The sequence below is a fragment of the Sceloporus occidentalis genome, unplaced genomic scaffold, assembly GCF_023333645.1.
Source record: "Sceloporus occidentalis isolate IW3139 unplaced genomic scaffold, rSceOcc1.0.p SCAF_69, whole genome shotgun sequence".
NCBI classification, from domain to species: domain Eukaryota; kingdom Metazoa; phylum Chordata; class Lepidosauria; order Squamata; family Phrynosomatidae; genus Sceloporus; species Sceloporus occidentalis.
The window spans coordinates 2,741,071-2,766,484 of record NW_028317049.1 but is presented as its reverse complement, the minus strand read 5'-3'; the positions used below and the strand labels follow the sequence as shown (position 1 = coordinate 2,766,484).

At 43.2% G+C, this 25,414-nt stretch overlaps 1 protein-coding gene across 2 annotated transcripts in view; it reads right to left on the bottom strand.

Moving 5' to 3' along the window:
* Positions 1-25,414, bottom strand: part of LOC149286402 (clustered mitochondria protein homolog) — an 82,415-nt gene that overhangs the window by 36,538 nt on the left and 20,463 nt on the right. For both annotated transcript variants that reach the window (XM_089494035.1, XM_089494034.1), the window contains exons 2-5: positions 15,766-15,959; positions 10,349-10,520; positions 8,854-8,997; positions 157-284 (exon numbers count right to left, since the gene is read on the bottom strand). In XM_089494035.1, the coding sequence (XP_089350161.1) occupies positions 157-284; positions 8,854-8,997; positions 10,349-10,520; positions 15,766-15,959 (638 nt within the window). The remainder of the gene's footprint in view (positions 1-156; positions 285-8,853; positions 8,998-10,348; positions 10,521-15,765; positions 15,960-25,414) is intronic.

Genomic DNA, 25,414 nt, shown 5'->3' with positions numbered 1-25,414 from the left:
ACAACAATAAACAAGCAAATTATCTCTTTCCTGCAAATGGCACACTGAGAGATGGAATTATGCAGAACAATTTGCAAGCAGTTAGGTGAATGCAAAGATGCCACATGCAGCTGCTGGCTGGAGCAAGAGGTATAGCTGTACAGTCCTGAGGCCTACCTTCCAGTCTCTATTCTGAGGCTGAAGGGGACAGAGGGGTCTTTCTTTGCTTCCTGGCAAGATATGTTCAGGAGGGGTGCAGTCGATCTGTTCCATTTCTGTACCCTTCTTCTTCCGCTTGCCACTGTCTAGAACAAAAACATGGGGGAGGGGAGAGAGAGATCAGTGCTGTGTGTATGTTAAGTGTCGACTCAACTCATGTGGATGAGACATCTCTAACATCCCCTTGTCCTCCACTACTCTCCTTAGATCCTGCAAATTCAGGCCTGTGACTTCCCTGAGTCCAGCCATCTGGCATGTGGTCTTCCTCTCTTGCTACTGCCTTCTACCTTTCCCAGCATTATTACTTTTAGTGCTACTAATAAGTAATCTTGCAGACTGGCCAGAAATAAACTATCTGTCCTCATCACGAGTAATAAAGCATCTCGGTTCTCTCATTAAAAAGTATTTGTTAAGACAAAACAAGTTCATAGCTCATATCGTGAGAGGTGGAACAGGAAAAGGAGGTGTAAGCAGTATTTTTCTATAGTAGGAGGAGATCGGAGCTCCATACCAATGCAGTGCTTTGCCAGTTTGCATGAGTAGCAGAAAAGAAACTGAACCAAACTGAACCAACATGAGCAAATCTATTACATTTCTATCATCTTTGTGTAGGGTAAAAAATTAAGCCTTTCTTGAAACATCGAATGGTATACAACCCTATCTTTTTCTTGCAATGGTCCAACCCAGTTTTGAGGCTGGGGAAAGTCAAAGGGGAAATAGGGTTGGGAGGTGGGTCACATCCTGGTGGTGGGAGGCCTCATGGGAAAAAAACACAACAACAATAGGCTCTGTCCTGGGCCTAGTGTTATTCAACATCTTTATCAATGACTTGGATGACAGAATTGAGGGCATTCTTATTAAGTTTGCAGATGACACCAAATTAGGAGGAGTAGCTAATACCCCTGAGGACAGGATCAAAATTCAAAATGACCTTAATAGATTAGAAAGCTGGGCAAAAGCTAACAAAACGAATTTCAACATGGAGAAATGTAAGGTACTGCATTAAGGATGGAAAAATGAAATGCACAGATATAGGATGGGGGACACCTGGCTGAATGAAACTACATGTGGAAAGGATCTAGGAGTCCAAGTAGACCACAAGTTGTCTTCTTGCCTACAGAAGTGGAGAACTTCACATGCCCCAAGTGCAAGTTGGTAGCACTCTTGGAGGAGAAAGTGCAGCAGCTGGAGTCCAGAGTAGCTACGCTTCAGCATATTAGGGAGCAGGAGGATTTCCTGGACACAACAGAACTAACGATCTTGGACAAGTACCACGCAGAGGAAGTTACTGGGGCGGAGGAGGTCACTTCCCATACACAGGTGGCAGACAGCTGGAGGAATGTCACACAGAGAAGTAGGCCAAGAAGGGATTGTTCTGGGAGCTTGCAGCTAGAGAATCGATTCGAAGCTCTTTCCCTTATTAAGGAGGATGAGGAAGAGCAGCACGGACAGACTTCAGGGACAGAGCAGGGGAGCCTGAGAATCCCATCCGAGGGAACAATCACTGCTAAGCCTTGGAGGAGGCTGGTGGTCGTAGTGGGAGACTCCTTGCTGAGGGGTACAGAAGCAGTGATTTGTAGGCCTGACAAGATGTCTCGAGAGGTGTGTTGTCTCCCTGGAGCAAATATCCGTGATGTGACAGAGACTGACAAGACTGGTCAAGCCTACTGACCAATACCCCTTCCTTTTGGTCCATGTGGGAACCAATGATACTGCAAGACACAGCCTTCAGGACATCAAAAGGGATTACGAGGCGCTTGGTAGGAAGCTGAAAGGAATGGATGTACAGGTTGTCATCTCGTCTCTTCTGCCAGTGGAAGGGCATGGTCCAGGAAGGGAGAGGAAAATAGCGGATGTGAACAACTGGCTTCGCAGATGGTGCCGCCGAGAACGATTTAGATTCTTCGATCATGGGCTGCGGTTCCATGAGGAGGGACTTCTTGCAACAGCCGGGTTGCATCTCACGCCAGTTGGAAGAAATGTTTTTGCCAACAGTCTCAAGAACTTGATCAGGAGGGCTTTAAACTGAGTTCCGTGGGGAAGGGAGACAATATTAAGGAAAGCAAAAGGGATGGCGAAAATAGTCAAACAGACATAGAGGAAACAAGAAAAAAGTGCAAGGACCCAACAGTGGGAGGCAAAAAATCTTGCACAGGCAGCAAGTAAAGGAGACTCATGGTTTGCGATGTCTCTACACTAATGCACAGAGCATGGGAAATAAGCAAGATGAATTCAAATTCCTAGTACAACAAAGCAAATATTATATAATAGGCATCACTGAAACCTGGTGGGATGAGTCTCATGATTGGAATGTGGAAATAGAGGGGTATAATCTTTTTAAGAGAAATAGGCCAAACAAGAAAGGAGGAGGAATAGCACTATATGTCAGAGATATTTACACCAGTGAAGAGATCCTGAACATCAATCATGGAAGCCAGGTGGAGAGCATCTGGATAAGAATCAAAGGGGAGGGAAACAACAAGGATGTTACAGTGGGAGTCTACTACAGACCCCCAAGTCAGACTGAGGAATTGGATGATGCCTTTCTAGAACAGATGACCACACACTCAGAAAGGAGAGATGTAGTAGTGATGGGCGACTTCAACTATCTTGATATTTGCTGGAAGTCAAACTCAGCAAAATCCTCAAGGCCTAGCAAATTCCTCACTTGCCTGGAAGACAATTTCATGGTCCAAAAGGTGGAAGAGGCAACAAGGGGATCAGCTATTTTGGATGTGATCCTAACCAACAAGGATGACTTGGTTAATGGGGTGCAAGTTGTGGGATCATTAGGTGGAAGTGACCATGCTCTCCTGGAGTTTGTTATACAATGGAAAGGAGAAGTCAGGCAGAGTCAGACACGCATCCTAGACTTTAGGAGAGCGGATTTCAGTAAACTTAGAGAAGTATTGAGGGTGATCCCGTGGTCAGAAATACTAAAAGAGAATGGAGTTCAGGACGGATGGGACTTTCTCAAAAGGGAGATTCTGAAGGCACAATTTCAAACAGTTCCAGTGAGAAAGAAAAACGGGAGGTGTCTCAAGAAACCAGGATGGATGACTAAGGAAAAAGGGGGAAATCACGAAAAAGGAACTCAAAGAAATAGCAGGCATGTGTAGGGGTAAAGTCAGACAAGCTAAAGCGCAGAATGAACCCAGGCTTAATAGAGAGGTTAAAAAGAATAAAAAGGGCTTTTTTGGATACGTCTGCAGCAAAAGTAAGAAGGAAATGGTAGGGCCACTGTGTTAAAAAGATGGCAAAATGCTAACAGAAGACAGAGAAAAGGCAGAACTGCTCAACACCTTCTTTGCCTCAGTCTTCTCAGAAAAGGCAAAGGGTGCTCAACCTGAGGATAATGGAGCAGAAGACAGAATAGGGGAATTTCAGTACAGAATAAGTAAAGAGATAGTACAGGAATACCTTGTTAATCTAAACGAATTTAAGTCTCCAGGACCAGATGAACTACATCCAAGGGTATTAAAAGAGCTGGCAAATGTAATATCAGAGCCATTGGCAATGATCTTTGAGAACTCCTGGGGAACAGGAGACTGGAGGAGGGCAAACGTTGTCCCCATCTTCAAAAAGGGGAAAAAAGAGGATCCCAGCAATTATCGTCCAGTTAGTCTGACATCAATACCAGGAAAGATTCTGGAGCAGATCATTAAACAGAAAGTCTCTGAACATCTAGAAGGCAATTCCATAATCACAAAAAGTCAACACGGGTTTCAGAAAAACAAGTCATGCCAGACAAACCTTATCTCTTTCTTTGATAAAATTACCAGTTTGGTAGATGAAGGGAATGCTGTGGATGTAGTGTATCTTGATTTCAGTAAGGCCTTTGACAAGGTTTCTCATGACATCCTTGCAAACAAGCTTGTAAAATGTGGGATAGACAAGGTAACTGTTACATGGATTTGTAATTGGTTGACTGACCGAACCCAAAGGGTGCTCAACAATGGCTCCTTTTCATCCTGGAGAGAAGTGACCAGTGGGGTCCCACAGGGCTCTGTCCTGGGCCCAGTGTTATTCAACATCTTTATCAATGACCTGGATGACAGAATTGGGAGCATACTTATCAAATCTGCAGATGACACCAAATTAGGAGGAATAGCTAATACTCCAGAGGACAGGATCAACATTCAAAATGACCTGAATAGACTAGAAAGCTGGGCCAAAGTTAACAAAATGAAATTCAACATGGAGAAATGTAAGGTACTGCACTTAGGTCAGAAAAATAAAATGCACAGATATAGGATGGGAGATACCTGGCTGACTGAAACTACATGTGAAAGGGATCTAGGGCCTGTTACAGACAGCCAAAATAAAGCTGCTTCGAGTCACAGTGGAGGTATGGTGTTTCAATGATGCATGCGTCCTAAGAGTCCAGAAGTCGCACCAAAGCTGGAGTGTGGCTTTGGTGTGGCTTCTGGATTCTTAGGACGCATGCATCATTGAAGCACCATACCTCCACTGTGACTCAAAGCAGCTTTAATTTGGCTGTCTGTAACAGGCCTAGGAGTTCAAGTAGACCACAAGTTTAACATGAGTCAACATTGTGATGTGGCAGCTAAAAAGGCCAATGCAATTTTAGGCTGCATCAATAAAAGTATAGTGTCTAGATCAAGAGAAGTAATAGTGCCACTGTATTCTGCTTTGGTCAGGCCCCACCTGGAATATTGTGTCCAGTTCTGGGCACCACAATTCAAAAAGGACATTGAGAAACTGGAGCGTGTCCAAAGGAGGGCGACAAAAATGGTGAAGGGTCTGGAAACCATGCCCAATGAGGAACAACTTAGGGAGCTGGGGATGTTTAGCCTGGAGAAAAGAAGGTTAGAAGGTGATATTATAGCCCTGTTTAAATATTTGAAGGGATGTCACGTTGAGGAGGGAGCAAGCTTGTTTTCTGCTGCTTCAGAGAGTAGGACCCGGAACAATGGATGCAAGCTCCAGGAAAAGAGATTCCAGCTCAACATTAGGAGGAACTTCCTGACAGTAAGAGCTGTTCAACAGTGGAACACATTCCTTCCTTGGAGTGTAGTGGAGTCTCCTTCCTTGGAGATCTTTAAGCAGAGGCTGGATAGCCATTTGTCAGAGATGCTTTGATTTGGATTTCCTGCATGGCAGAATGGGGTTGGACTGGATGGCCCTTGCGGTCTCTTCCAACTCTATGATTCTAAGTTGAATATGAGTCAACAGTGTGATGCAGCAGATAAAAAGACCAATGCAATTTTAGGCTGGCTCAATAAAAGTATAGTGTCTAAGGGAAGCAATAGTGCTACTCTGTTCTTTGGTCAGACCCCACCTGGAATACTGTGTCCAGTTCTGGGCACCACAATTTAAAAAGGATGTTGAGAAACTGGAGCGTGTCCAAATGAGGGCGACTAAAATGGTGAAGGGTCTGGAAACCATGCCCAATGAGGAACGAATTAGGGAGCTGGGGATGTTCAGCCTGGAGAAGAGAAGGTTAAGAGGTGATATGATAGCCCTGTTTAAATACTTGGAGAGAGCAAGCTTGTTTTCTACTGCTCCAGAGAACAGGACCCTGAACAATGGAGTCAAGCGACAGGAAAAGAGATTTCACCTCAACATTGGGAGGAATTTCCTGACAGAAAGGGTTGTTCGACAGTGCAACAGACTCCTTCCTTGGAGTGTAGTGGAGTCTCCTTCCTTGGAGGTCTTTAAACAGAGGCTGGATGGCCAACTGTTGGGGATGCTTTGACTGAGAGTTCCTGCATGGCAGAATGGGGTTGGAGTGGATGGCCCTTGTGGCCTCTTCCAACTTATGATTCCATACTACCCACTGGCCATCAGCACTGCAGTGCTGGAAAGGTGCTGAAGAGAGAACACCAACTCACAGACCAATATAGATACCACAATTCAGCAGTAAGGCTCACTTAACCACACCTAGTTGTTTACTAACTGCAGCAACAAAAAGACTCCCACTCTCTGCCCTAAATTGCATGGCTGAAACAATGAAAGCTTGTTGGAACTTGGACTGGATTTTTGCTTAAAAGGACTGGGAGCTCCGTTTCATTCTGGTACTCAAAAGAAAACGGCACTCAGAAATTCTTTTGCACCTGCTTCTCACTGGCTGATCCAAGGGCCCTGATCTAAAGCAAAGATCTTGCTAAATACAATAACATCCAAAACCCACAAAAGAAAAATGCACAAAATATGTCATGTAAGCTTTTGATGCTCAGTTGGCTTCTTCATCAAGCAAAGGTGTTAAAAGTCATACAGAAGGAAAAAACTGATGTTATAGTGACAGGCCTGCATTTTGTCAAAAAGTTGTTTTTGCTGTTGTCCTTTAAGAAGTAAGTGGAATTTTGAAAGGTTGCATGATGTAAATTCTGCTTTTTTGGGTTGGCCCAATAAAGGTATTGCTGTTTTGTAGATTTTGGATGTCACTGCATTTTGCTGTATATCCAGCATAGCTACCCCCTGGATATGCTTTCAAAGATCTTCCTAGTTTGAAGTCTTCTCATAAGCCTTTTTAAAAAATGAGTACACCTTTCTCCTCTGTAGAAAAACCAATTCTAGGTGAAAGCGTGAACATTTAAAATCAGAAGAACTTGTATGGTCAATATAAGATGTAAAATGAGTTGACAGTCCCCAGTCTACTATAAACAGGGACACTTGAGTGGGAGTCAGGAACCATAGGAGAGCTTTCTCTCCTTGAATTTGCACCCAACAGTCTGCACCACCAAAAACAACAACTGTTTTCTGCTGCTCCAGAGACTAGAATGTGGAACAATGGATGCAAACTACAGGAAAAGAGATTCCACCTCAACATTAGGAGGAATTTCCTGACAGTAAGGTCTGTTCGACAGTGGAACAAACTCCCTCGGAGTGTAGTGGAGAGGTCTTTAAACAGCGGCCATCTGTTGGGGATGCTTTGATTGTGATTTCCTGCATGGCAGGGGGTTGGACTGGATAGCCATTGCGGTCTCTTCCAACTCTACAGTTCTATGATTCTAAGTTTATTGATTAGTTAGCTGGCCATATCAACAATAAAATACATGAGATCAAAAAACATACAGGGATAAAACCGAGTCACTCCTTGAGTCTGCACCAGTTAATCATGGAAAACCAGCATCTTCCCAGGATGTCCTTTGGACTTGCACCCTCCATTTGAACATTGATGGAGCAATGTAGGTCCCTGACCTAGCAATGATTGTTACTTCCATTCAGTAAAATGTTTCAGCTGTTACTTTAAAATGTGTTATTTTAATCCTTAAATGCAATCTGCATTAACTTTTCAGTGATTAGCAATTTATATTAATCTTTATTTCACCGGGGGGGGGGTTATTCTGGATGGGTTGGTAATCTGAAGGGGATTTTATACTGTTTTTTATCAATATAAAGGACAAATTGTTAGGAACAGGCCCTAAGGGGAAATATCCAGATGTGAAACAAAGGTGAAGGGGTTACCCAGGGACGTAGCCAGGATTTTGGGAAGGGGGGGATCCAGACTAAGTGCCACCATTATAATGGGGCTTGGATGCAGCGGTGCAGCAGCACACACCATTCATTTTATCTAGCGGAAGGGGGGGCGGACCCCAAGAACACCCCCCCTGGCTACATCCCTGGGTTACCTCTGGTCATTCAGGAGCCATGATGAGTAAGCATTTGGGTTGTGCTGAGTCACAGAAGGTAACATCATCATGGGTAGAAATCTGCAAAATCACCCTGCATGGGAGAATTGTATAGAGGGTTCACACAAGAGGCTGGACTAACGTGCATGAGAGATGCACATGCATATAAGAGAGGAGCCTCAATGTACAGTGTGGGTGTTATGGTGTATTGCAAGTAGCTTTGGGTCCATACAGACAGGGCAAATTAAAGCTGCTTCTGGTCACTTTGGAGGTATGCTGTTTACATGACACACGCATCTTAAGATGACAGAAGCTGTGCCAAAGCTGCGCTCCAGTCTTTAGGACTGGAGCATGGCTTTGGCATGGCTTCTGGCCTCTCAGGACGCATGCATAATTTAAACAGCATACCTCCAAAGTGACCTGAAGCAGCTTTATTTTGGCATGTCTGTACAGGCTCATAGTCGGTCAGGACAAGCTTGTATATAGAGGAACAAAACATAAACTGCCTGTTTGAGAGCTATCTGCCTGGTGTCTCATTTGTCTGCTTCTGGAAGGAGAGAGGAGATTCTCTAGTCTGCACAGAGCTCCATGTCGCTTTTCAGGTGGCCATCCATATGCACATGGTGCAACACAAATTAACTACAAGCATTGTAATGCGTTAACTTTACAATTTTCTCATACCATTTTAGATCAACGTTATCTGGAGGTACTTCAGATATTGGCCCATGACTATGGGTTCAGCAGATGCCATAAGCCCAGAAACTTGTTTACTGTGCACATAGATTTCCATGTTCTTCATCCAACTTCCTTTCTTGCTTTTAAATACAAATTGGAGTTCTCTAACTGAGTACTCCCTCTCCTCTGCCAATATAAGTAACAAAATGAAAGGTGATTGTTTTTTACCCGATTCATCAATGTCAGGAATCTAATGTTAGTAACAATTTAAGATGAAAAGCATTGAAGGACTGTGTCTAAGCTCTGCTTAAATATGTCAAGGAAGACAGAGGAAAGAGCATATCCTCACACAGCAGAAGCAACTAGAAGACCAGGGTGTGATTACCTCCAAGGTCCCCATCGGTAAAGACACTAAGGAATGAGAGTGAGTTGCAGTCAACACCGTTGAAGGCGTCTGAGGGATCAAGGCTCTTCAGGAGGTCTCGGATGTGGCGGACGTGGATCCTGGCTTCCCGGACTGTGTATGGCTCTGGAAAGGTTTGGGAAAAAATGAGAGAGAGATAAAGATTAAACAGCATGTTGGATTTCATTTGGAATATTGTAACATGAAACAGCAGTGTGTTATTGCTGTTAAAAAAAGACCTCTTCCCTGCCAGGCTGCATTGATAGACCCCTTATTTACAAGCCATGAGAAGTAGTAGTTCCAACTTTATTCTGCGCACATACCATGTCCAGTTGATCACCTAAGAACTCAAGAAGAGCCCATTCTTGGTGCCTCACTCAGAAGACAAACTAAAAAGAGGGCAAACAGCCATCAAGAACATGGGAAAGAAGGCCTATGAAGAAAGGCTGAAAAAACTGTGTGCATTTAACCATGGGAAGAGAATACAGAACGAGGACACAGTAGCACTCTTTAAATATCTAAATGGTACCACATCAAAGACCTGTTCTCTGTTGCCCTAGAGAGCAGGAAACGATCTAGCGGAGTTACATTACAGGACAATAGATCTGAAATGAGAGTTTAGGTAAAAGCAATCTGACGGATTCAGTGATTAGCAAAAGTGAGTTTTCCCTCTCTGGAGGTCTTGAGAATCAATCCTAATGAGGATGCTCTTGCTTTGGATTTCTGGAACTGACCAAAGTTTGGACTAGATCTCATGCACTTTACTTATAAGGAGGGAGATTTTTACATTCATATCCTTTCCTCCACAAGTTTTTCTCCACCTACACTTCCAATTATACTTGTTGAGGTTAGTAAGACCAAGAGAATGGGAGTGACCCATGGTAAAGGATGTGTGTGAAGCTGGGTCGTCTTCATCACTATCCAACATTCATACCAACACAGTGCAGTGGTATTCTAATTGTCTTGGGAACTGCCAACAAGAAAGAACATTACTTCTGTGCCAATAGATCTCAGATTACATGACAGAGCTTTTGTGGTGGTGGCACCCAACTAAGGGAACTCCTTTTCCATAGAGATCCCACTGCCTCCACAGTCCTCTCTTTCAGAATCCAGTAAAAAACATAACTATTTCTACAAGCTTTCAAGGAATAAGCAGCTGGTTTCCTTGTCCTTCATTGCTGTTTTTTTGTATTGTTGTTATTGCATTTTAGTGGACATTTATTGATTTAACCGTATTTAGTGAACATTTCTAATTTGTGATTTTACATAGACGTAATTTGTGATTTAAAATATTTATTATTTATGATTATCACCACCACCACAGCAATTATGAATTGTTGACTAGTTCATGGTGCTTGTGCAAAGTAATGGGAAAAAGGTTCTCCACCTCCAATATAGGGTTGGGGGCTCCAGGTTTTTATATCATCTCACCAGGATTAGATTTTGTACATGTGTTTTGTTTTGGTCCATGTATTACCTTCAACTACTTTTAACACTGAATCTTCTTGTAATCCTTCAATGGTCTTCAGCTCAGCAAAGTTATCCAGCACATTTCCATCGAGTTGCAGAGAGAAGCACGTTCGGTGACAGGTATCCTCACGGTCCATCAAAACTTGGTGGATCTCCTGGACCATCTCTTGGGGAGAGACCTTGCCACAGGAAGAGAAGGAGCAGAATACAATTTCTTTATTTACATCCTGCTTTTTTAAAAAAAAAACATGCCAAGCTGACTACAGGACACACACACAAAAGTACAAACTTCTAAGATCAAACACATGCACAACAGGGAGGTTATTTTGTGGACCTACTTCTCCCAGAATCACTTAGCCAGTGGCCATATAGCTTGGTGTGATCTGAGAAAAGTACACTCAAGCTCACCTTTGAAAGCTTTGGCAGTTTGTGGCCAAATTAGCCATAGCAAAAGTAATAAGACAATGCAAAACCCTCCAGAAGAAGCTGGCTTCTAAAGACCCATGGTGAAGAGAGTTCACCTCACTGTTTCTTTCAGGAAAGAGGTCAACAGCTCTTGTGCTTCTGTGGAAGCATGCCTGCCCCTCACTTACCAGGAAACCATACTCTGGTGTTGCAGCATACTAAGCAAGGTCTCTGTACGTTCATCTAGGAACACAGATATATAGGAAGCTCCCTTATACCTGACGTGAACGTATTTGCCCACTTAACCCAGTACAATTTCTGTCTACCTGCAACCTCCAGCCTTAGGTTACAAACAAAGATTTTCCCCATCAGCTGGTTGAAATGCCTCTCCTAAGGTTTAGTTACTGGTAAGAGCCTTAAACTTTTAGGTTCCCCCAGCAAGCTTATCCAGGTGGTTTTTAAATTGTGAATTTTAAACTAAAACCTGCTGGTCTTTTTGGTGCCACCTGTTTGCCTTTGGTTTTGCCAAAGTCAATAATGCGGCCCCTAAGAAATTCTGTGAAGCTGAATTTGGGCCTGTAGCAGAGAAATTCCCTCTTTAACTAGAGATTGCTAGGACATTCTATGTGTAAAGCACATGCCCTGTCCACTGAACTATGTGATACCTCACCCCTTGTTCATAACTGCCTTTGAGCTGACTTTGAGTCTTGGTGACCCCATGAGAGAGAGACTCCAAAGCTCTCCCTGGCTTCATCTGCTCAGATCAGGTCCTGTAGATATAGGGTCATGGCCTCCTTGAATGAATCAATCCATGTGCTTTCTGCTACATCGACCTTTCCTAGCATTACTGTCTCTCCCAGTGAGTTGTGTCTTCACATTATATGGCCAAAGTACAACAGCCTCAATTTAGTCATACTGACTTCCTGGGAGAGTTCAGGGTGAATCTGATCTAGGACCCATTTGTTTGACTTTCTGGTTGTCCACAGTATCCTCAAAACCCCTCCCCAGCACTTCATCTCAAATGTGTTAATTTTCTTTTTGTCAGCTTTCTTCGTTGTCCAGCTCTCACATCCATACATGGTGATAGGGAATAGAATACCTTGCACAACTGTAACTTTAGTGCTCAGTTGTATATCTTTGCACTTTAGGATTTTGTCTAGTTCTTTCATAGCTGCCCTTCTCATTCTTAGCCTTCTTCTGATTTATTGACTGCAGTCCCCATTCTGAGCCAAGATATGGGAAGTATTCAACTATTTAGATTTCCATGTTACACTGAATTTAAGCAAAACCTCAGTGGTTATTATTTCTGTTTTCTTAACATTCAGCAGTAAGTCTGCCTTTGTGCTTTCTTCTCTAACTTTCCTTATCCCTATAACCTCATCCCTACAAAGACATGAAGTCTTTACCTATCTTCCTCATCTCATATTTACTTTAATTTCAAAATGGTACAGTCCAGAAAGAGCCATCCAGCATTCTCAATACCTCACTTGGCTCCCAGTTTCTGCATTTCAAGGAGCTGTTTAATAAAATTACCCCAGTTTGTCCAGTTTGCTTTTGCAGTGCCACAAGTCTCGGGATCAGCCCAGCATGCGATTTCCTGCATGGCTGGAGGTTGGACTGGATGGCCCTTGCGGTCTCTTCCAGCTCTATGATTCTATGATTCCCCCAACGATGCTGAAAGTAACTGCTTCCCCACACTAAACCGCTCTTCATACTCTCACTGGACAAATCGCCATCCAGACTGATCAGGATTAGCTCCCTGAATCTGAGATGGTTTAGAGTAAGCGGATGCACAAACAGGACACTTGACTAATCTGAGTCTATTTTTGAAATAGCAGCAGCAGCATTTTAAAAGAATAAGAGTCATTTTGTTATACAGTGAGTCCTTGGTATTCACTTGAGCATGCATGAATTTTGGTATTCACAAGGGGGTCCTAAAATCCCCTTGTGAATACCAAAATCTGTGGATGCTCAAGTCCCATTATAGTATAGTAAAATGGTGTCCCTTATATAAAATGGCAAAATCAAGGTTTGTTTTTTGGAATTTATAATTTTTAAAATATTTTCAAGATATGGATGCTTGAATTCATGGGTACAGAGGGTCAAATATAGTGAGGATGAGTCTCAGTTTTTGTTATGAAGCTACTACAGTGCGCCCTTGCCTTACATGGGGGATCTGTTCCGGACCCCTCCCCCCCCGTGTAAGCCAAATACTGAGCATGCTCAAGCCCCATTCACTCATGTATGTGGCGGTGCGCGCCCCATTCCTCCAAATGGGACACGCCGCTCCTTGAACCCCACACAGCTTTCAGCATATGTTCAAAGCCACGTATGACGCGGGCGTACTGTATAGCTCTTTCTTCTCCTCTCCCTGCACACTCTTCAATCACAGTCTCTCATGTTTATAATATAATGGAAATATATTCAACTACTGGTTAAGCTTTTAACACTGGGTAGTTTTCACCAGTGAGCTCAGAATAGAGGCTAAACATTCAAGCACCTTAGAGCTATGCTTCTTGGACTTTGGTGCCCTAGATGTTTTGGACTTCAATTCCAAGAAGCCTGAGATATCCAACGGTAAAAATCAAAACATCTCTAACTTAAAACCAAAATGGTTTTCAGTTAACAGGAGAAAAGATTTTGATTAAACTTTAGAAGCAACGTCTTGACAGTAACACTGGTTTGGCAATAGAACCAACTGCCTAGAGAGGTGGTGAGGTCTCCTTCTCTGGATGTCCTCAAAAAGAGGTTGGAAAGCTAATTGCTGGGTTCATCTAGAAGAAGATACTGCACTGAGCAAGGGATTGGACTTCCAGCTCTATGATTCTGCCTGGGAAACGATAGGTTAAGAATTCCTGCTCTCACTCAGATCTTCCCTCTGAAAGAATTCCTTGCCCTTTTGCTCCTCTAAGCTTTGGCCTTGTTGTGCAACATTAAGCAACCAACATGCAGATTGTGAAAGCATCAGAACTGATATCTGGCAAAGAATCTGGCATCTGAAAAAACTGAGCCTCTTTTCATTAAATTTCTAACTCATTCTAGTTGGAAGTATGTGTGTGTGCTGTGCACACAATTAAATCACAGAAACACCATGTTTTTCAGTAATAAAGAGAGAATAATAGTATGTTATGGTTCTCATTCTACCATACTTCCTTTCTATGGACAGGCTGGGACACTAGTGGTCCTCCAGATGTTGTTGGACTCTATTTCCCATCAGCCCTGTTAGGTCTGATGAGACTTGGATGTTCAGCATCATCTGGAAGGCCACAGAGTTGCATTATGGGGAAAATGTCTCATCCCTAGACAAAACGAATTGGCTGTCTGGATGTAACTAAATTCCATTTCAGCCAAGAAATGCAGCTTGCAGATTTCAACACATAGTACACATGCTACACTTTCTAGGTTCACAGTTTCTGAAACCAGTTTTGCTTTGTTTTGTTTAGACAAGCCTTATCCACAAAGTAAGATTATAAAGGAGTGTAACTAATCTAACACAAAATACAAGTGGGACCTGCACCAAAGTGCTCCCCAAAAAGGTGTGCTATTCTTCAACGAGCAAAATTCCATGAACTCCTCTGTCCCCAGATATTTTTCCGCTTCTTTCCCCCAAACATGAGAAGAAGTGATTTTTGTCGCATATATCTCCCACAATCAGGCCATGTTGCCTAGGAAAGTCAGAGAACTATTGGCCAAAAAGATATTTGTTGAAATTTTAATTTGTACGCCGCTTTGATCATCGTGGAAAAGCGGGATAAAAATATAATTTTATTATATTATTATTATTATTTTCAAAGTCATATTTTCCCCCTACCTAGTTGACAAACATATGAGTCTGGCTTCATTTTTCCTTATGGTTATGGTGGGGATATAATTCTGCTACTCTAAACCCACCACCCACATAGTCCCACCAAACAAGAGCTGAAGCTTCTCTAATTTCCCAATGACCACACTTTGACTTCCATCCCACATGGTCACAGGGAGCCCTGCCCCCTGCCCAGTGATGTGCTTCTGTTAGTCAAATGGGAGTGAATGACCTGTGACCCTCCCAATGTGATTAGATTCTAACTCCCAGGATTCCTCACCTCATTCCTACTGACTATGCTAGCTGGGCTGGATGGGAGCTGTAGTTCAGCAACTTATGGAGGTCCACAACTTGCCCAAATGTGTGTTATGACAGCACACCCTATGCAAGGCCAGTGTTAGCACACAACATCCTCCTCCCCCAAGCAACTTGACAGAGCACACTTCTGTGCTGACTCCTGCCGTCGGGGCCAACTCACACTACATGAGCAGGTCAAGGAGCTATTAGCCATTATATATCCACAATCACTCCGACAGTGAGGCATTCTGGGAAACTAAAAGAAATGGTGCACTTATCACAGTGTGGCTGCTGTCCATGGCTACCAACACAGAAGAAGTTCACCAGAGCTGCTTGGCTCATAGCCCTTAAACTTGAACCATCCTCACCATGGATGTAATCCACACAAAAGCTTAAACCAGGGTGGGAGACATGTGGCCCTCCAGATGTTCTCAGACTGCAACTCCCAGCAGCTCTAGACAACACTCTGGGTCCATGGAAGTTACAATCTAATGACATCTGGAGGGCAACAAGTTGTCGTCCTCTGACTCAAACAAACAAGGAGTTAAGGGAGGGGTTGATGACCTGCAGCTTGTGGGCTGCAAGTAGCCCCAGAATCCCCTCACAGTCTTAAGAGGGAAAGAAAGAAAGAAAGAAAGAAAGAAAGAAAGAAAGAAAGAAAGAGAGCATGCATGCGTGAGAGAGAATTAATAACACGTCTAGATGCTCCAGGGCATGCTCTACCTTAAAATCACATTGTGCCTCACATCACACCTTTTTTAAGTGAAGGGTATTTAGACAAGGACTGGACTTTTGAAACCAAGGTGTGTCCTTGAAGGGAGAGAAGCAAAACTGTCCCTGACTCCTTCTAAAGACACCCCAGAATGTACGATAGCAACCCCACGGAGATGGGAGCCCAAGGATCTACCAGTGGCACTCACTTGCAAGGGAAATGGTTCTACGGCGGGCGCATGAACTTTGACAGTGAAACCGGTGTCCTGGATGACAATGACCTCTTGGTCGTTCCCATCGTCCGTGTGATCTGTCTCTTCATGGCCATTCTGTCTGGCCTCCTCTTTATGGTTCTCATGCAAGCCATCACCGTTCATCAAGGCTATGCTGGACGGATGATCCTCTGGCCAGAAGAAAGAGAAACAGAGATGTTTAGCAGACTTGAAGACCCAAAAGAGCTTTGGTATCAATAAGGTTGCAGAAATGTGGGTTTCCTGTGGGAAACATTACCCAACACCCTGAACAGATTGTAATCTCAAAAATATTTTCCCAGTAGCCCATAGCTGTGCTTTAACACTTGGATTAAAACCAAATACAGTTAATTTGCTTTTAAATGCCGCATTTCCAAACAGATGCAAAGCTTTACTTAAAATATTTGCTGCAAGAGTTTTCACAAACATCTGTGACATCGTAGTTCAGCAGCATGGGCTTTTCCTTCCATTGTGTGAAATGGAAGAATAAAAAGAGAAGGCGCAAAAAATGGTAATACAGTGGGCCTTTCAGAGCTGCGGGGGTTTTGCTCTCCCTCTCTGCGGATAGAAAAAACGCAGATGATTGTGTCCCATATTATTAAATGACGGCAACGTGAATGCAGACACACTGGAGCGTGTGCATTTAATAATATGGGGCATGACAGCCTGCTGTCACTCAAAATTGCAGATCTGGAGCCTGAGGTTCTGGAAGGCCCACTGCATACTAATTTTAACATGGCTGAAGAGGAGCAAATTTTATTTTGTTATATATGCATGCATGCTTCCAAGTCACCCGGGGGAAAAGGTAATTACACCTTTGGACCTGCTCAATTCGACTGGTATTGTATCCACTCATTGTGTGACTCCATTTTAGAGAGAAGTGCAATTTTAAGTACTGCAGCATTAAATATCTCAGGATTTCTAAATTACCAACGGAACTGTGTTATTTGTTACACCTATTTTCCTCTTTTGAAGGAGCTTTTAATGCCAGAATCCTGAAACGTGTTAAACTTGGGAGAGGGAAAAGAGAGTTGGGCCTAAAGCATACCACTGAGACCCACTAAAGCATGAACAAAGCACACAAACTCTCACTATCGGTGGTGGCCCCAGGTTTCCTACTGCCTGAGGGTTGGAAAAGATGACACTGCTACCCCCAAGCCCTGCAGCCATCACCGGGGATACATTTATACTAACACAATTATTACAGCTCTATACAACTGACTATTATAGCTTTTGGGTTTTGTTCCTGTTGTTTTTATTTGCCATCAAGTCAACTTTGACTTACAGCAACACTATGAATGAGAGACCTTCAAAAGCCCAGGTCATCGGCTGCCCTTCTCAGGTTTTGCAAACTATGGGTAGCAATGGCATCCCTGACTCAACCAATCCAGTCTTCCTCTTTTCCTACTGTCTTCCACTTTACCAGGCATTATTGTCTTCCAGTAAGTCATGTCTTCTCATGATACGTCCAAAGTACGACAGCCTTGGTTTAGTCATTTGCACTTCTTTTGATAGTTCAGGCTTGATTTGTTCTAAACTCCATTCATTTACATTATCGTGGCAACAGCCTACAGAATCACTGAACTTGTAACTGGGTAAAACCACAGGATTCTATCCCACAGAGCTCCAGTGTTGACATATAGAGTATGCTAAGTATCTCAACAAACTGCAAATCCCAAGATGCTTTAGTGCAGGGACATAGCCAGGATTTTAGGAAGGGGGGATCCAGACTAAGTGCCACCATTATAATGGGGCTTGGGCGCGGCGGCACAGCAGCCCACACCATTCATTTTTCTAATGGAAAGGGGGGTCTGGACCCCAAGAACAACCCCCCCCCCATTGGCTACGTCCCTGTTTAGTGCTGAGCCAAGACAGTTAACATTGGTATGACACAGACACAACTGATCTTGGGAGAGTAAGTAGGGTCAGCACTGGTTAGTACTTGGATGGGAGACTGCCAGCAAATACCAGGTGCTGTGGGCTCCATTTCAGAGGAAGGAATTGGGAAAAACAACTGTGTGTATTCAGTTCCTAAAAAAACCCTATGAAATTCATGGGGTTGGTTGCAAACGTAGGTAAATCTGCACACCCCAGTGTGCTCAGCTACTTCTTCCTTGCCCGGCAAAATGAAATTCCAGCCTGATTTTGTGAGCAATGCATTAAGATAATTTGGCTGCTTTGAGCAGCAGGAGTTTATGGGGAGTGGGTGGGAAGAAGGGACCTTCCTGGTTCAATGTGCCGCCTGCCATGTCCTGCCACCTCTTCCCTGCCCAATGGTAGGGCCGGTCTGCTTCACTTGCCTTAGTGAAACTCAACCCTCCACTTTATCCAAACAAACAACAACTAATGCAAGCTTGGCTGATATTTTGTGACTGGCTCAAGGCCTCTACATGAGCTCCGCAACACCCAAAGGGCTTGATCACCAAGCACTGTTATTGCAGGCCATGCTTGGGCAAATATATCACACACTGAATACAGTCAACTCTCTGCATCCATGGATTCTTTATCCACGGATTAAAACATCCACTGCTGGACTCACTGGAAGCCAATACACACACACACACACACACACACACACACACACAAAATTATTACCCCACTGTATACAGTATGACTCAAACATCCATGGATATTTTTTTTTGGGGGGGGGGGGGGTCCTGGAACCAAACCCAGTGGATACCAAGGGATCACTGTGTTATGTAATGGTCTGGAAGCAACGTCTACAACAGAATGCTATAGGGTTGAAAAATATATTGGGGGAAAACATGATTTCTATGACATGGCTACAGTTCTTGGTGCTTTTTGGTATTTTGAGAGGGGATTAAGGCGGACAAGACATATGTTTAGAAATTTGTGTGGTATACACAAAAGGTTTCCTGACTCTTCCTGTATTATAGCATTAAACACTGCAATCAAAAGATTCCTAGCCACCAAATGAAGAAGTACCCACTATTAAAAACTGCTTACTGAAAGAATGGAAAAGGCCAAAGCTCTCAGACTGGGAATTGAGCTTATTCCAGAACAGACCTTGCACACCTTTTATACACAAACATCCCTTTCTGGTTTTCCCCTAAGTTTCCTCTGTCTAAGTAGACTAATTAACTAGCTCCTGAATCCAAATTAGTTGTCACTACTGTTAACACAATGGGGAATATGAAGATTTTACCAATCTACTGGGAATCACCAAGAGATTACCATTAGACCCTAACCTACTTTTTTAGGTTATATCAGTCTATTCCTGATTTAAGTCCATTCATTCAACTTAACCCTCATCCGTCAGGACAGTGTGATGCTTTGTTGTAGAATTTACACAGAACTACATGTCCAAAGGAAAAAATTACTAACATTGTCACCTGAAGAACAGTAAATCATGTGCATGAGTTTCAGCCATTGGGCATGCAGAGGGTTTGGGTTTTATGAAAGATAAAAAGAGTTGGGGTTCGCTGAATTTCACTGGGTTTTTTTAGGCAAGGAATAAAATAGTTTTACCAGCTTCTTTCTCTGAAATATAGCCTACAGCACTTGCTGGTGGTCTCCCATCCAAGTATTAACCAGGGCTTAGGTTCTGGTGCCTGTAGTGTATTGGTAGTTGTGAGTGAAGATAATAGGGCTAGTTATAGTAAGTGTTTTTATAAATATATGATAACTATTTGCTGCCCCTACCCTAAACACCCTGAAGGCACCAGATACCACTGGGGTTTGGAAGCTAAGTAGGGTCAGCCTGGTTAGGTGTAGGTTACCAGTTAGCAATTCAAATTTACCAGAGGGCCCCATGTATATAAGAACAGAGTTTGGAGAAGTGGCTTTTGTGGAGCCACAACTCCCAAAGGGCCACTGGCGATACTGGGAGTTGTGGTCCCACAAAAACCACTTTCCCAAGCTTGCCAAAAACTGGAGGCAAGGAACTTTTAAACTAGTTCCTTGCAAATTCCCATTTTCCCTCTCCTCCCTCCCTCTCTTTGGGTTGATGCTTGCTAGAAGTAGGTGTTCTTCTTTCGCTTCTGCCCAACAGACCAACACCCTTCCATATTTTGCCCAGGGGTGGATATACATCTTGGGAAGGAAAAGAAGCAGCCAACAGAGGAAGAGAAGAAGTGTAACTGGCAGTGAAGGTGGGATTAAAAAAATACTCATTCATTACAGGTTTTGAAGAGCCCTCTTTAATTAAAACCACCACAAAGTGGGTGCGAGCGAACGAACATTGATGCCCAGGGGCAGCAATAACCGGTATGCCCACTGAGATCCGTGGATTGCACAAACGTTGCTAACCTGCAACCAAAAAGGAAGGGAGAGACCTCGCCCATGTTGCGCCTTCACTTCTTCAAGGAGAACGCCTTGTGGCAGGATGGCAGAGCCTGGGAAAGTTACTTTTTGGGACTACAATGCCCCCAAATTCCCAAGCAAACAGGTAACACCAGCAGGTAGAGCTGGTTGTACTGGTAGAGCCCTAGGGGATTTAAAGAGGATCAGCAAAGGTTTTCTGACTCACCCTCGGCCATTTCATCCCTAACGGCAACACAATGACTCCCCTCTCCACCCTAAATTCTATGCCTCAAGTGAAGCCAGCTTGGGGACAAGGCAGGTATATATGTACAAAGACTGTGTCCAAAACAATCTGGGCACAGAATGATTTTATCTCAAGTGTTACGTGTTTTGCACTCAGCTCTGATTGATCCATCTTGGGGTAGAAGTTTTTAAAAAGCCCCAACAAAGTAGACCCCAGAAGTCTAACAAAGTAGACCCCAGAAGTCCAAATCTGCCCATCCCAGTTTATGGAGTTCAAGTTATCTTGAGGGCATTACACAAACACTGGATGATATTATCACTGTACTGTTCATGCACAAAGTATATTAAAACCTTGAGTCATTCACTTTCAGCTTCATCTACCCAACAGGGTTGTTGTAAAGATAGAACAGGTAGGGTAACAAAGCATGTCACCCTAAAGACATGAAGATGGGGAGAAATAGAACAGTAGAGTTTTAAGGTACTACAAGTGTCACCTAGTGTCAGCCTGTGCCATGCAAGAATATCCAACAACATAGAACCACACAATCATAAAATAAAATGTAAAAGGTAAAACATAAAAGGTCTACTTCCTCACTATCATTTATGTTGTAAAGGAGGGGTGGGAACACACAGCCCACAGCCCACATGCAGCTCTTGGGGAGGTCTAGCGTGGGCCTTCTGGGATCATCCCCAGAAACCTTTTTAAAAAACTAGACAAAAATCTTAGTCTCCAATGGTCCGTGCGCATGGGGGGGCGCACCCCATTCAAGCCTATGAAGCTTGAATATGCATGAGCCTCTGTTTGTGAGGGGGGTCCGAAACTGATCCCCCACGAAAATGGAGTGCCAACTCAACTATAAGTCAACCTCACATATAAATTGAGGACAGGTTTTGGGGCCAAAATTATGGATTTTGATATGACCTATGGATAAGTCAAGGACAAAACTTAAGGGCATGTAACAAAGGATCTAAAGGATGGAGCAAGGAAAACAATGCCGAAGAATTTACAATATTCCCACAGGCATAACTGTGCTCACACTAAAGTCTGAATGAATGAGAGAGTAGAGGAGGGTTAGTGCTTCCAGGACAGATTTCACTCTTGCTTCTCACCAGAAGATAGTTGCAATACTTACACTGACCCATGGATAAGTTGGCTCAGGTTTTGGGGTCTATTTTTTGACTAAAATTTCTAGACTTATACACGTATATGTACAGCATATACCAATCTAAATACTATCTCACAGTTGAAATGGCACACTTTCAGGGGAGTTGAAAATCAGTGGGTGCAACTTCCAGGCTCTACAGGATTCTGTGCAAAGGTCTCCAAGAAAGTGCATAATGGATGGAAACCCTGACTGTTTAACACTGCTTTAACTGTCATGACTTCATGCTATGAAATTCTGGGGTTTGTAGTTTCATGAGCTATTTAGCCTTCTCTGTTAGAAATCTCTGGTACCACAATTTTTTGACAATTTCTAGAATTCCATAGCACTGAGCCATGGCAATTAAAGCAATGTCAAGCTGCTATGGTTTGAAGATTGAACAATGACTCTGGTGGTCAGGGTTCAAATCCTTGCTTGACCATGAAACCCACTGTGTGGTCTTGGGCAAGTGATACTCTTTCAGCCTCAGGGGAATGCAATGGCAAACCTCTGAACAAATCTTGTCAAGAAAACCCCATTAAAGGGTCTCCTTTGGGTCACCATAAAGTCAAAAAAGACTTGAGGGCACACAACAATAACAACAAAAACATTCTTACTAGAAAATACTGGTTGTTGCATCAGGGTTAAAATCCCCACTCAGCCATGAAACCAACTAGGTTGGTTGTTTAACTTTGTCCCTACTTTGTTGTACCAGGATTTAGCTTTGTTGAATTACTTTTAAAAGGCAACTTCATCACACCCTTTTCACAAAGAGAGGTAGAGTTATTCTTAGAGGTAACTACACTGGTTGTACTGTGCTGCTTCCAAGCTCTTGGAGGAAGCTCCTTTCGTTTGAGGTACGGCTGCCCGGGCATGTCTGCTGGCAACTGCCACGGGTGCTTCAAGGTAAGCCACACAACTCTTGGTTTCCCTTGGAATGTGAGAAGGCACAACATCCAACTTTGTACTGCAACCCGGATTGCCAGGTGCCAAATCTGGATGCAATGCCGACGGATTAGCTACCTCCTTCTAAGAATGTGTGCTAAAAAGAAGTCTTCCTGATTGGATCATCCCATATTGAGCAGACTGGATGTTGATGCACCAGCCAGCCAGGTGTGGAGTTGTTCAGAGGGCAGAGCAACTGTCATCTTGTATCACCAAGGATGCTGCACTGATCCCAGCATTGGTCAGACAGAATGAACAATTGTGATTAAGCCTATTTGCTATTTTCTATAGCTATTTTCATTCAAACATCTTAGAAATCCATTGTCTAGTGAAGGGACAGGGATTGTCACTCTCTGGGGACAAAATCACTTTTCCTGGGCTCCATATCCATCTATCTTGGCTCCCTTACCAGGCTGTATCCCCTAGTCCATAAACATAAATGACCTTTATGTTTAGACTTGGGTCCCATCTCCAAACTATTCCATGATGTATATGGAAATACAGTGGGCCCCTTGCTAGCCACTGGGGTTTGGTTTTAGGACAACTCTACCCCCCCCCCCCCATGGCTTCCAAAATTTGCGGATGCTCAAGTCTCATTGTATACAATAGTAGAACTGAAAGATATAGCTGTGTTAGTCTGTAGAATCAGTACGTAGAGATCTTGTAGCACCTTTGAGACTGACTGAAAGCAAGAAATTGGCAGCATAAGCTTTCGTAGACTTCAGTCTACTTCCTCAGATGCATCTGTGGAAGCAGACTTTAGTCTACGAAAGCTCATGCTGCCAATTTCTTGCTTTCAGTCAGTCTCAAAGGTGCTACAAGATCTCTCTGTGTACTGTATACAATGGGGTAATGTCTTGTTGTCCAGTGTACAAATTTGCAAAAATAAGTTATCCTACCTTGTTATAGGGAATGACAGGAAAAAAGAGGGGCCGAGACTGAGAGCATCCACCTTTTTATAAAAGCCCACTTCTTTTTTGTATAGACTGGGCTTCCCAGGTTTTGTAGCTCATTTGGCGTCTAATGGTGGGCACAGAAGATGACCAGAGCACTCCATTCTTTATCACTTTCCTTATAGTCAGCTGCATGCAATTCCTTGTCTCAGCACATGCTTCGTAAAAAGTTTTAAACTTAAACATTCTGTCCAGGAGGGCTATGGCCACAAAGTGAGCTGCAAACTCAATTCAACTCTTCTTTTCCTTCTGAGATTACGGGAGGAGAAGAAATATGCAAGTGTTGGACCTGGACTGCTGAGTGGCAAACCTTCCCCAAATACCCAGTGACAAGGCTGGACAAGGTATAGAGACCTCTATACCTTCCCATTCTAAAGAACAAAATAGGCACTTTCCTTTGCAAGAAATTCAGCTACACACTAAAACAAGATGAAGGTTCTAATGCCTACTATTTGGTCACAGAGTTTTATCTGCTTTTCTATTGTTTGCAGCCATTAAAAAGCATCTGAATGGCACTCCAGCCTATAAGGCCTGTGATGCAATTTACAACATTAAACATTAACCCACATTGCCAGAGAGTACGCATGGGAGATATGGGTGAAGGAGTAGGGGGATGCATAGTGAATTCCATGGTGTGTTTAGATGCAGTTCTGTGCACATGTGTGTGTGAGAGAGAAAATGCTAATATTTCCCAAGTTTCAGTGTTTGCAAACATGCATACTGCCAAAGTCCGTCCAAAAATACTCTAGCCCCGAATGCTGCACATTCCCATGTTTAAATGCGAAGGACTAGAAAGCACAGAAAGACTTAACCCAAAGCTTGAGATTGTTTTTGTTGTGTGCCTTCAAATTGTTTCCCACTGATGGAGGCCCTAAGGTGAACCTATCATGGCAAGATTTGTTCAGAGAAGGTTTAGCATTGCCTTCCCTGTAAAGTGAGAGCATGTGACCAAGGTCAACCAGTGGATTTCATGGCCAAGCTGGGAATCGAACTCTGGTCTCCAGAAGCAACAATGGTCTAGTGAGATCAACACTATCCTTTGGTATACAGCAACTCTCAAAATCCAGTTGGCAAGGCTGAGTAGGGGAAACATGGAAGTTGTAGCCCCCAAACAACTGCTGTATACAACGGATACTACTGACCCCTCTAGCCCATTGTTGCTTCTTGCTAGCATCTGCTTTCTGTCTTCCCCCAACCCGCCTAACAAGCAACATGAGGGACTGAACTTTGGACCTTTCCATGTGCAAGCAAGTGTGTACTCTACCCACAAAAACAAGGAGGTGGAGGGGGGGAGAGAAAGACGAGTCATATGTCAATTCAGTCTTTATTGGTATTTGTAAAACTAGGAGTTTTAAAATTCATTTAAAAGGGTTTCCAATGTTAATGCACAAATTAAATCTACAACATTCATGTATGTGTCTTGTCAACCTTCTGTGGAAATATACAACCCTCAAATCCAAGATGTATTTCTCACTCACTTGGTGCTGCCATCTTCATGCTTGCAAAGATAACACACTATTAAAGAGTTTCAGTGTTACAAATATCTAATCTCTCCTGGAAGTTCTGACCTTCCTCTGTTCTCTCATCCATCCAACTTTTAGGGTGAGTGCGAACAGTAATGCCTTCTTGAATTTTGTACGTTCTTTGACATTGTTTCCCTTTGCTTCATCCTTTACATCTTTTGTTATAGACCCCTAATTTTACCCTTGACTTATCCACGCATCATATCAAAATTTATAATTTTGGCCCTCAAACCTGCCCTTGACTTATACACAACGTCGACTTATAGTCGAGTATATATGGTATACTGAACATCTGTTGCTGAAGACGTAAAACAAGCTTGGGTTTCATCTGAAAATAGACATTGCACATATTTCAATTATTCCCCAAATTTCCATTTCCTACCCCAAGCAGCCCAGTGGGGCTGGGGGACTGTTTTATCCCAGCTTCAAAATGTCCAGAAAATGTACATTTCTACATGGGAGGCATGAAACGACAACCTGCAATATGACATTTAAATATTGATACTACTGCCGCCGCCACCAATAATGATGATGTTGC